Source organism: Pseudopipra pipra, chromosome 3 (genome assembly GCF_036250125.1).
Source record: "Pseudopipra pipra isolate bDixPip1 chromosome 3, bDixPip1.hap1, whole genome shotgun sequence".
Taxonomy (NCBI): domain Eukaryota; kingdom Metazoa; phylum Chordata; class Aves; order Passeriformes; family Pipridae; genus Pseudopipra; species Pseudopipra pipra.
The window spans coordinates 57,053,007-57,065,405 of NC_087551.1; the positions used below are offsets into that span (position 1 = coordinate 57,053,007).

General features: G+C 35.8%; 1 protein-coding gene across 8 annotated transcripts in view; it reads left to right on the top strand.

The window, feature by feature from the left end:
• REPS1 (RALBP1 associated Eps domain containing 1) overlaps nt 1–8,282 on the top strand; it is a 61,866-nt gene extending 53,584 nt beyond the window's left edge. For 7 of the 8 annotated variants that reach the window (XM_064649350.1, XM_064649348.1, XM_064649344.1 and 4 more), the window contains 5 exons: nt 926–1,111; nt 2,325–2,420; nt 2,882–3,030; nt 3,686–3,791; nt 4,868–8,282. In XM_064649350.1, coding sequence (XP_064505420.1) covers nt 926–1,111; nt 2,325–2,420; nt 2,882–3,030; nt 3,686–3,791; nt 4,868–4,936 — 606 coding nt within the window. In that variant the 3' untranslated portion in view covers nt 4,937–8,282. The remainder of the gene's footprint in view (nt 1–925; nt 1,112–2,324; nt 2,421–2,881; nt 3,031–3,685; nt 3,792–4,867) is intronic. The other variant, XM_064649351.1, reaches the window with a different exon arrangement.
• The last annotated feature ends 4,117 nt before the right edge of the window (nt 8,283–12,399 follow it).

Sequence of the window (12,399 nt, forward strand, 5' to 3'; positions counted from 1 at the left end):
GCCTATAGCTGAATGTTAGCCTTTCCTGACCAAAAAATGCTTCTGGTAGAACCACAGATAAGGATTAAAGTTAATATTGAGGAGGAATGAGTGGCTCTAGAGCTCTGAATTGTAGGAAAGAGAGAAATGTTATCCTTTCACATTTCTTGTCCTATCCCTGTATAGCACATAGGCCATAACAGAGACTGCAAGAGCAGCCTTTCAAAAATTTGCAAAGTAAGGGTTTGTCTTCCATTTGTCTGGCACAGCGTACAGTTTTATGTAACATGCCTGCTCCCAAGAGGAGCGATCCCCCTTCTTCCTTTGTCATAGACTTGGTGATCTTTGCAGTCTTAGTCTGAGTGATTTCAGTTAGTGATTTGGTAGAAAACAAATCCTGAAAAAGTTGTTTTTTCTTTTATCTGACCCACATAAATCCTTCAACTGCTATGCAGATCTGACACGGGACAGTTAAAATTACTTTTCAGATTTTCTTTCACCAACAGCTACTTGTTAGAATCTGAGTTACCAGCAACTGAAGTCAGTCAGTGATTCAGAAATTATATGAAATTATATGAAAGGATTCAAAATTTACCTGCAAAGGAGGAGGGTACAATGACAGACATATTTCATACAGTATGATCACATAAGTTTCCCTATGGAACTAAACTCAAAATCTGTATCAAGCCCACAGAGCGAACCTGGCTCTGTCACAGCAGAAACATCTACTGTTCAATGAGTCTAGCTAGTGCTACATTGCATCCATCTTTGGTCTTATTCCCTAGATAGTAGCATATCTGAACTTCCTTTTCTCCTTAATATTTCCATGTGTATTTCTTGGATGAGATGCACTTTGTCCTACTTTGACAAGACATAAATTTTTGTCCACTGAAAAGGAAAATAATCTTTAATGCTCTCTCTATATATTTTTGTTATTTTATTGCAGGGTGCAGGTCCTCATGTGCATCGCCCAGTAGATGCTGAAGGCCTAATAGCTCATACCAGTACCTCACCTCAACAAATACCAGAACAGCCAAATTTTGCAGACTTCAGCCAGTTTGAGGCATTTGCTGTTTCAGGTGTAAACAAAGAAGAAGAAGATGAAATTGAAACACACTCAGAAGTCTTGCAGGTGAGCAGAAATGAAGACCTTGTCAATTGTTTAATACTACTAACAGTTATGAAGCTTTGTTAAAACCTACTTCTGCTGTTTTCTGTCAGTAGTTTGCTGTTTGTTGGGGTTTTTTGTTTTGTGTTTTGATGGTGCCCCGATCCATTGCTAGAAAGCAATTACATTGCACACTGCTGCACTTACTTGGTAATTGCCAAACACCTAGGAAAAAGAAATTCTTTTTATCTCAGTTCTTGATTGTAATTCAGAAGATTTTGTACTTATTAGCATATATATGTGCACAAACATAATTGTGTTGGTTCATTTAAGACTTAGCACAGGCAAAACCTTTCTTCTGCTCATTCTTGCCAGCCTTCAAAATGATCTACTACATGTCTTAATAGAGGAGATGACTGTCAAAGTGTTGTAAACATTGCTAAAATTTCATTAATTTGCATTTGTTCAAAGCCACTGGACAAACAGCTAAACTGAATAGAGCTCTGGCATCCTTTTATAGTAGATGGTTAGAGATGTTTACGAAACCTTGTTTCCTACTACAAACATAGGACTTAAAAGTTTGAAAGCCTCAGGATTTATTCCTATTAATGTCATAATAGCCAACTGCTATTACAGGAATTACTTCATGTTTTCCTTTCATAATGTGTAGCTTTCATCCAGATTGTAAGTAAATTCTTTGGGGCACTTCTGCATCCTCAGTTGCAGAAGTACTTGTGTTGCTTTAAAGTTCTTCCAACTGTCAGCAGCATGTTCTTGCTTCCCTTGTTCAGGAAGGTCAATGACATAGAACCATTTGAGCACTCTCCATGTACCTCATTGCAAAACCAGCTATGTTAGCTTAAGCTGCCACTGAAAACTGCTTAATTTAAGCTTGCTGATTGTTTTGCATTGAGGTGGATGGGGAACAGTCACATTGTGTTCCATTGGAGGGATTAACCTTTGGCAGTAACAAATAGAATAATGGTGGTACTGTAATAGCAGAAACAGCTGTAGCAGCTTGTCATCAGACCACAACCTCTTTTGTACTGTATAGGGCCTCATAACATTGGACTTGTGCTTCTAAAGAAGAGTTGAACTGGAATTTTTGGGTGTTAACTGTATTCATGTATCGGGAAACACAGCATACTTGTATTTATTCCAATTGTTGAAAACGAAATATTTGTTAAGAAGTAGGGTTTTTTAGGCAACATTCTAAATACAGTTTATATCCCTTTAGGTTGAGAAGCCCTCTGATTCTGCAGGTTCTCTTAGAGTTGCCAAAGCAGATGGAAGAGTTGAAGACAAAGCACCAGCTAATGTCCCCACTAGTGTGGTATGCAAAGTACACATTTAAGGAGAGTGCAGTTGTCTGATGTATGTGAAATTATATGTCTGTTTTGATTTGCAACAGCAGCTTTATATGCTTCCACTTGAACTCAGTTTTCTTAGGTCCGATACATGCTTGAAATAGGCACGTAAGTGTTCAAATGTTTGAAACAGATCAAAACGTTTAGTACAGAACTTGATTAACAGTAACTTTTTTTTGGTTGCAGACACATAATTACTGGGGGGAAAGTGTGCTCTGAGTTGTGTATTTGCAGTACTCTGTTGTACCATGGTGTTTTTGCTTGCGCAGTTCTTTGTCAGTGTGTAGCAACTTACTGCCCTTTCACCAGGGGGTCGAATTTAGTACTTTTTTTCAGACCATGTTGAGAATGTAGCTAATGTCCATCAGAAAATATCTGATGGGAAATATAATTTGGGAGAATTAATAGGCTGTGTTTTCCTCTCCAGGGTAAAGGCACTACCCCACTTGCTCCACCACCGAAGCCTATTCGTAGAAGATTAAAATCAGAAGATGAGCTAAGACCTGAAGCTGAGGAACATACACAGAAAACAGGTGTCATAGCTGCTGTTCTTGCTTCACAGCCATCTATTCCTAGGTAACCCAAGAAGTGTATAAATACATCTGTTACTGGAAAGTTTACATTTAAACAGCATACACGCTTTCTGTTCCAGGAATTGCAAACAATTTCTGTGTGTTTAATTTAGAATAATTGAACAATTTTAAAAGTTCTTGGTTTTTAAAGAAGATCACAAAGCCTCTACTAGTGGGAGACCATTTAGAGATCTTGAGTTTTGGAGTGGGAAGTCTTTAACTTCTGCAAGTATGTCATAATTAAGTGGTGGAAGAATTAATATGGAGTGTTTAATTCTAAATGGTTGCTATGAACACTCCAAAATGTGCAGTCTCTGTATCTTAGCATGAAAGTAGTCTATTACATTAGTCACTTTGAGGTAAATGAATGTGGTACAGTGTGTTGGGACTTCAAAAAGTCGATTATGACAAGTTTTTAAAATGTGCTGCTTGCTCTTTGATTGAAACTAACTATGTATGCATATATGAAACACCTATATCTGTTTCCATGCAAACAAGCATGAGTAATCAAGCCAGGCAGAAGACGGAAAATTTAACAATGTAACAAGTAAAAAAACTTTGAAAAGGGGATTCCGCTCACTTAAAGAAGGGCGACAATAAATGAGATATTTAGCTAAGTGGCAAAATGACTTACTAAAATACTTCTAATATATTCTCAGATCAGTGGGGAAAGACAAGAAGGCAATTCAGGCATCAATCAGACGTAACAAAGAAACCAACACTGTTTTGGCCAGATTGAATAGTGAACTACAGCAGCAGCTAAAGGTAATTCCTTAATCTTTGTCTGCTTAAGAGAAGAGCCTCAGAGAGCAAGATGTTAGTGACGCACAGTAACAGGCATCTCTACAAACCACTGATATACAGGATAGATGATATTGACGTGAAGTATTTAGCTCTTTTTGTAGGTCATCAAATATACCTAATGGTGACAAGCTTTGTGAAATTACAAAGGATGCTTTTGCTACTACAAAGCACATTTTTCAATGCATTGATTTGCTTTCAGCTCCGCTAAAATTTTGCCTCAAATTCTTAATACTAAGCTGTCTCTTTTGGTCATCACATCTTTAAAAGCAGTACTGAGACGAGCACCTGAAGTGGTTTGTGTTCTTTTCAAGGAAAAAGCAAACCTTAAACTCTTAAAAAAATTATAAATATTTTTAAACAAATATAGTAATCTGAAATACAAAACTTTCAGCTCAGTAATTAGTACAATAATAATCATCTGTTTATCTAGGTCAGCTGTCATTATTTTGGAGCTATCTGTAGGTACCATCCTTACGTCCTTCTCTTGCCATCTTTCCTACCTTAAGATATCTAATTTTAACTATCAAGGTAATTTAAAAAAATCTTAAATATAAAAATGTTAACATGTCTAGAATGGAAGTTAGGCCATTTTAAAAACTCACCAAGCCTGAATTTCAGTTGTTACTGCTTATGAGAGTCAAGGGGTATAAAGTTCACATAAGAGGAAAAACTCGGGGGAAAAAAAATTGTGAGTTTCCAATCTACTGAATCAGATGAGAGCTTACCCCCTTAATATTTTAGACTTCATTTGAAAATATTATAGCTGGGTTTGCATCTGATTACAGCTGTATGGGTTTGGGTGATTTGAAAGAAATGAAAAAGTTCTAAATGGCATCACCTTGGAGCAAAGTATTGATTTTCAATGATAAGTAATTACTAGACAGCCAATCTATTCAGATTGTGGGAGGAGTTACCAGATTCTAGAAAATACATTAATTCTCAAAACTGAAGCTGATATTTACCAGTTTTAATCTTGTGAAGAGATTTCTAATACTCCATTCTCCGTGGACAGTCAGTAGAAAATCTTTCTTTTGTAGGATGTTCTTGAAGAGAGAATCTCCCTGGAAGTTCAACTGGAACAACTTCGACCCTTCTCTCACCTCTAAGCCTACTGCCGTTAACTGTGAATTTACTAATTTTGAAAGGGGTATTGGTTTCAAGGCCTATTTAAATATCCATGCATCTAGCTCAGTGCGCTCTGTTCTACATTAAATGTTGTGGTTCTGTTTTGTCAGTTTGTCCACTTTTGTATTTAAGTATTTTAATTTCAGTACAGAGAGAAAAAAAAAACTTTTTCCTTGAATGTGACACTGCCTCTCACATCATTTTTTGTGGGCATCTGTGATCTTTGTTGGACTTGAGTTTGCAGAGTTTGTCGCCAAAATTTCCAACTGGAATTTTTTAGTGGTTTCTTTTTTCCTGTTGAAACATCTTTGCAGAAGAGGGTTGCTAATCAGTTGTCTTTAAGCACATAAACTCTTCTTTCACTATGGCATTTATTTTATTGTGCCAGGAAAGAGACAAACTAGTGATCTGTCATCAGCCAGTGTTACTTCCCAAGCTGCCTTTCACAATTGGAAAGTCGTTTGCAATTCTAGAAAGCCTGCCTCTTTGCAATTCACCAATTTACTCAGGTTGGGAGAGTTCTTGCAGGCTGTTTGCCATATCAACTGGATTGGATTTTGTGATTTTCATTGCATACATTATAGAGTATGTAACCACAGATTGCCAGGTGTTCACGTTTCATCCATTCATGATCCTGATCCAGCCGCATGCATATAAACATTTATGGCACAACTGGTGGTCTGCCAAACAGATCGTTTTCAGTTCTCCCTTTTGTGAAAAGAGTTGGGTGCAGATCCCAAACATTAATTACACATTACCTAAGCACCACCTGTAATTGCATGTCTCACATGTTACCTTTCAATAACAGATCACATCCACGAGTCTTCACTATAACAAATTATATTGTCAAGTAATGTGTCAATACCTCTATAAACTTCTAATTCCCAGAAAAAAAATAAAAAACAAAAAATGAACAGTTTGCTTCTTAGGAATTCTGGGTACATTCTGTCATCTTGTTTCCAGGCCTTATTTCTCTGCCATATAGACAGGCTTCACTATTTAACAGAGTTCCTTGAGTGTATCCTGCTATTCAGGTTGATGTACTGTATTGGGATTTGTTGTATATTGTACGATACACACCTTTTGATCTCATATGTAAATTTGCATTAATTGCTGACTAACAGCAGATATTCTATTTAATGGCTTCTTCTGGCTGTGGGATCATAGATGTTTAACTGCATGGATGTATCTCTGCAGAATCAGAACTAGCAATTGTGTGATTTTTACACCAATAAAACAGCACAATATTTTAATTTTGTTGATTCATCTTTACCTGGGAATTGAAACTCATTCAAATAAGGGGGAGGGTTTTATTACAGGCCTTCAGGGGATTTTTTTGTAATTTTGTGTCATATACAAGAAGTGGTTGATCATAATCCCTTGACCATTTTCTTCCCTGTCAGAAGTGATCAAATTATCTTGGTAATCTGTGGCTATACACCTTTTGTATCCTCCTATAAGCAAATTTAATACAAATGTAATTTTAAAAAAGTAAATGCTAATACTGACTTGGGTCAAAGAAATTTATGGTTTTTTAATCTTCATTTCTGGTTTGATTTCCTTGAGAGTACCTTTAAAAATTAAAGATAAATGATCTCCTGTTGGCAGTCCTTAACCTCACTGTCTCACTTCTGTGCTTAAATGAAATTCTCTTAACATCTACTTCCCTTCCAAAGGGATTGTTCAAGTCAGATTTTTCTACTGGTTACAGCTGTTACACTGAAAAACAAATGTTCCTCTTTTTCTCTTCCACAGAAAAGTGGATACACACACTCTTCTGTGTATTCATCATACACAGACTGGATAATTGTGAATTTTTACCACTATAACTACTCCAACATTTTTTCAAATGTCATGGAAGTGTTGCAGATGACTTAGGTATATAATTCAAAGCAAAATTCCCTGGAATGAAAGAATGTCATGGTTGCATGAAAGTTGGTACTTTCTATTTGCACATAAAGGCATTAAGAAATTATAGCTAAATGGACACGAGGGTGACATATCAATTACATATAAAGCTGACTTCAAAAAACTATATAAATAGGGAAATACAAAAAAACCCCAAGAAAACAAGTGAAAAACCCCCTAAAACTAAACTAAAAAACTTTAAAGTTGATGGACCGATCACTTCTATTTCAACTGACAAGGAGCGGGAACAGAGTGGGAAAAAGTTTTCCCCTTTTTTAAGAAGTGGGAAAAGTGAGTCACTGCAGTTAAAGAATGTTGATCTTTTGAACCAACTATATCTTGTCCATAGTTTATTTTAAAGTTTAAAATACATTTTTAAAATAGCACTATTTTCATATTAATATTTAAGTATTAAGCGTATGTTAATAGCAACAGGATTCTTAAATCAGAATTTAACATTTTAAACTTAAATGTAAAAAGCCTTTTACATTCAAATGTTACATGTACATATGAATTTCTCTAACATCCATATCTTTCTAGTAGAATGACGGATTAGTGTCTCAAGTGAAGAATTTAGGCAATCTGAGCATTTTTGTGTCTTGCCAACAAGTCTATTTTTAAGAATTTTGGTTGATTACTTTTAATACATCATTCTGTACATTTTAAACTAGTTTCTCATGATCAGAAGAGCTTCTAACTGAAAAACAACTTATGTCTTAAGAACATCACTGCCAGTGATGTTCAGAAGTTACCTCACTTAGTAATGTAACCCAGTTTTAATCCCTTATAAAATTATCTTCCTGTCTTCTCTATTTGTTTGACCTTGATCCAGCTACTTGATGCATTCTTTTTTATGAACTTAGATTGTAAGCTCTTTGGGGCAAGGAATTATGTACAGCACAAGAGAGGTGCTCTCTCTCTTGCAACTATAAATGTAGACTACTAAATAGTGTGGAGTGTGATTCATGTACCCAGCTGGGATGGATGGACAGCAGCATGCATTTCTGAAACATCTGCAAAATGTTTTTCTTTGGACTTTGTGATTGGAGGAGTGTCTCTTTTCTCATTTGATTTGCATTTCCTTTGTTTCTCTTAATAATGTGCCTCTTTGTTCCATCTGCTTTGGAGTTGCTTTTTTCTCCATTCATTGCCTCTCTTTGGACTGCAGAGAATATTTCCAAAATGCAAAGGTAAAAAGCTGAAAAGCCACTTTGTTTTGAGCAGTATTTTAAGTCTATACAATGTAAGCTAGTATCTTCATTTTTTTTTGTACTTCACATGCACCTCATTTTACTTGCAATTGTATAGTGTATGAACTAGAAGAACTCATATTACTGAATATGTCTTATGTGGGATAAACAGAGTTGAGGTTATAAAAACTTAAAACTAAAGAAAATAAATTTGCAGCTTTGTTTCTTGTGTGATGTCTCTGTCCCTTATGGATGGGGTGTGCTGTGTTTCCACTCTGTGTTTAGGGCGGAGTTGTGAATTACTCTTCTGGTTTCAGCTATGTAAACAGTTTGTCTCCCAGTGTCACTTGATGGGTGACCTAGACTTAATCACTTTTTCCTAAATGGTAAAAAATAATAAATCACTGTCTCCTGATTCCTGACTCATTCTAGTCTTAGTTTCTAGTAGAATGTAGTTTCATGAAATCATAATATGATGCAAAATCATGTTACTTCCAAGTGAGTAATAACAATGCCATTCTTACTCTGTATCGAAGATCGAAAAATGACTTGTGTATTTTAAACATATTTGCATGCTTATGTTACTTAAATACTTTACAAATCAGGCTGTGTGCAGTTGAGTTCATTTATACCTCCCAGAGTTCCATTTTTGGAGACATAAAATTTAATTTCATAAGCAGAAGTGCAGCTTGCCTTACCAAGGATATCGATGTATAATCATTTATAATGCAGCTCTCTAGAAGAAAACACATGAAAACCAAGGACTTTATTACCTAGTAACAAAAAAAATTATTCTTATGTTCTCTTAATAGTCTTTGAAAACAATGAAGTAGGGGTTATATAGGAAAAATGGTGATAATGTCTATATACTAGTAACCAAATGAGACTATACAGGATCGTCCAAATAGTGCACAAGCAAAATATAAACTTCACAGGAGTATTTGAATTAGTTGCTTGTGTTTTGGGGTTGAATATAATTTCCTTTCAGTAATATTACTTTAAATTGGCAAAATGGCCTTAAAGGTACAATTTCTGCTTTAAAGGTAGATTGTAAATTATTTTTACCTAAAGTGTATACTTATTGTACCTGGTTGTACATTATTAGTGTGTTCCAAAGAGATTTTACAGTACTTTTTTCCAGCTTACTGGTATATAGGTATTAAATATCTTGCATTTAACTTATTGTCCAAAACAGCCTTCGTTTAGTTATGATAATAAAAAATTCAGAATTGTGACTCTATGACATACAAAGTTTGTGATCCTAAAGCTTAGATGCAAAGTTTTAAGAAGGCTGTCAGTACTATTCATCACACTTTAACAGCATACTGGAGCACAGAAAGCTAGATGAATTCTCTTTCATCTCTGGTAGAATATGTTTTTGACACTTTCACTCTTAAAGATATAAAGAATGCATCTAATCTGAACACAGCTGAAATTAGTCATTTGAGGCCTAGGAAATTAACAAAGCATCATAAACAGTAACAGCAATTTCAGCTGACGTTCAGTGGTACATTGATGAAAAGCCAAATTTTGGCAATACTGTTGAACCATCTGTGACTGGAGTAGTTGTTTCCCAGTCTACAGAGGAGCTGACAGAGGTCGGAGGTACATCCTATTCCACAATGGATGTGAACTCTTGGTACATCCCATCCCATAAAGCAGCAGTGGTGGCTTTTGCTTTCTGTCATCTAACTTCAGCAGTCTGACTGTATTTCTGTCTTCGGCTCAAGAAACACTGCATTTGAACTGACAGAATGGCCTGTGGAGTGGAACATGTTAATTGTAAGAAACTGCACTTTGAATCAGGAATGTCTTCTGCAAGGACCCTGTGGTCTTAATATTCATTCAAAAGGCAAGTAAGAATGATTAGCATCGGAAAGAACAGTTGCATATTGAGCAGATAAATTGATTACTTATTGAAAATCAATTGTTTTCATGATATTTAGTTGGGGGAGCAGGGAGTGGAGCAAGCATTACAACAGTTGCTGTGAAGACCTGCCTGAGGGCTTCTGAAGGTCTAGCATACATGACTGGCTATGTCAGACATAGCAAAAAAGGTAGGTACAAGAGGTAGCTTCAGCAATATATATGATTTGTCTGCAGAAGGCAAAGGAAAGATTTTGGGAACCCGTATGGTATCTTAGAAGTGGGTTTAATTAAACTGCTGTGAAATTCAGTAAGTGCTGTTGTGCCTTAATTTGCTTATCTTGAACTAATGAAAGGCTTGAGTATGGAAATACAGTGTGTAGTTCAAGAAAAAGATGAAAGGAGTTTATAGGAAGTTGTCATTCAATGCATACTATCAGAAAATGGAGAAGTGACATGCCACAAACTTGAGCTTGTTTTTTCTGTTATGTATCCTGCCTTTGGAAGAAGAGTGCGATCGTAGAAGAGTCAAGAGGTCCATTTGCTGTAGAAGGGTACCTAAAAGGAACATATTCCCTAGTTCGCTCTGCACGTTGTCTTTGGGGATAAAGTAGTATTGAAGCAAGAAAATTCCTGTGGAGAAGCGGAATTAATTAATGTAATTTTTTCAAAATTAGAAGGCTAGTAGTTTTAATGGATTCTGTGGTCTCACCAAGTTGCTTCTATGGGTGGATTCACTAACCAAGAAACATGCTAAGTTGATAATGTCTTAAAACACATTCACGAAACTGGTACTTTTAACATGAAAAGTTCTATCCTTTTTTCCTGTAGCCTTTTTGCAACATTGCAGTTGAAGTTTTCTGAACTTTCGAAGTTTTAAAACTTCCTTTTTGCAAGTATCTGTTCACATAGAACAGTAGAAAAAAATTTTTTTTCCACTTGTGAAGAATTTTATCTATTAAGTGGAGTTGCATTTCAACTGTCAGGTCAAGACTGTCCTGATCTGAAATAAATTGAAGTGAGTACTGTCTAAAACAGAAAGTAGATGTGATGTTGATTCCAAGCTAGGATTTTAGATTTAAAATTTTTATGAAGATGGCATTAGGATGTATTATTTTACCTATTACTTTGTATTTCTCTCCTCACACTTTAAACCAACAGTAAGGATAAGAGGAGAGCGTTGGCAAATAGAGTGAGTGCTGGATCCAAAGGAAGCTTGCAACTGCGTGTAGTGGTGTCAGTAAGATGTAGTGGTGTTGTCCAGCTCATGCTGGGCAAATACTATGTGTTTATTTTTAAGTCTGAATACCTATTTAGCTGGTCTGTTTAAACTAAGGAAGAATAGGGTTGAAATTTGCAATTTTTATGCTTCATCCATGTGTTTGGATGATGAAGCTGGTAACTTCAAAATGAACTTACTGGATGAGGCTTTGGGTAAATTATGTGTATTTCTGTGTTCTTCTCACTTGGGCATATAAATTTCCCAGTAGATGGGAAATTGTGCATGTATGTAGCCTTCTTTCCAAACAAGTCTGTATTTTAAGTGCATTCCTGAAACCTGAAAGTACAGCCTGGTGCAAACTCATAGTAGTTGCCGTGAAGTTGCATAAATAGTCTTGATACAAAATTCATTCTTGTTTCATGTGGATTTACAATTTACTTGTAGTTGTCTTGGAAATTTCAGTCCCAACATGGGATCCTGTGGAAGCAAACCTTCATTCATACTAACTCTTCTATCAAACAAGCTGTGAGAAATTCCTGTTTGTGTCCAACATGATAAATGTGGATTTGTCGATCTCAACTTTACCCTGCAAACTACTGAGCCTGCAGAATAAAGCATGTTGCTGAAGAAGTTTGTCTGTGTTTGAAGGGGTAGACTGAACTTAGTAATTTGTTTATGGTCTGGGCTGACTTTGCTCTCGACATGTTTCTGTCAGAATATCTAAAATCTGCCTAGGTTTCAAATGAGAACAAAGGAAACTGTTATCCTGTAAAATATAAGCCAAGTTAGTTGGGCTTTTAAAACTTTTTAAAACTAATTTTACTACTAAATTAATTTCCAGCCTATTCTTTCTAAACTACTGTTTAGTATGTTTGTAGTATTAAGGCTTATTACTCCTTTTCATTCTTGAGTTAAGAGGTAACCCAGTGCAAGGTTTTGTTGTTAAGATCCTCAGGATCTCTGAATTCAAGACCTTATAAATGTACAGCTTTTATCTCAGATCTTGTCGGCTTTGGTAGCCTATTCAGCCCCGTACTACTGCTCTGAAAGTACTAAGATACTTATAACTTTTAGCCTATTGAAAGTAAGAAAAGGGCATTTTCTCAGTTAGGGTGCATATTGTTTCCTGTAAAAACAAAGAAAGTTGAAGTAGGTCTGCCATGGTTATATATTGAACGAGCTGAATTGCCAGCTTAAAACTAAAAGAAATACTTACTTTTTTCTTGTAGTTTCTGTGAGGTTTATTTTACAGTAAATT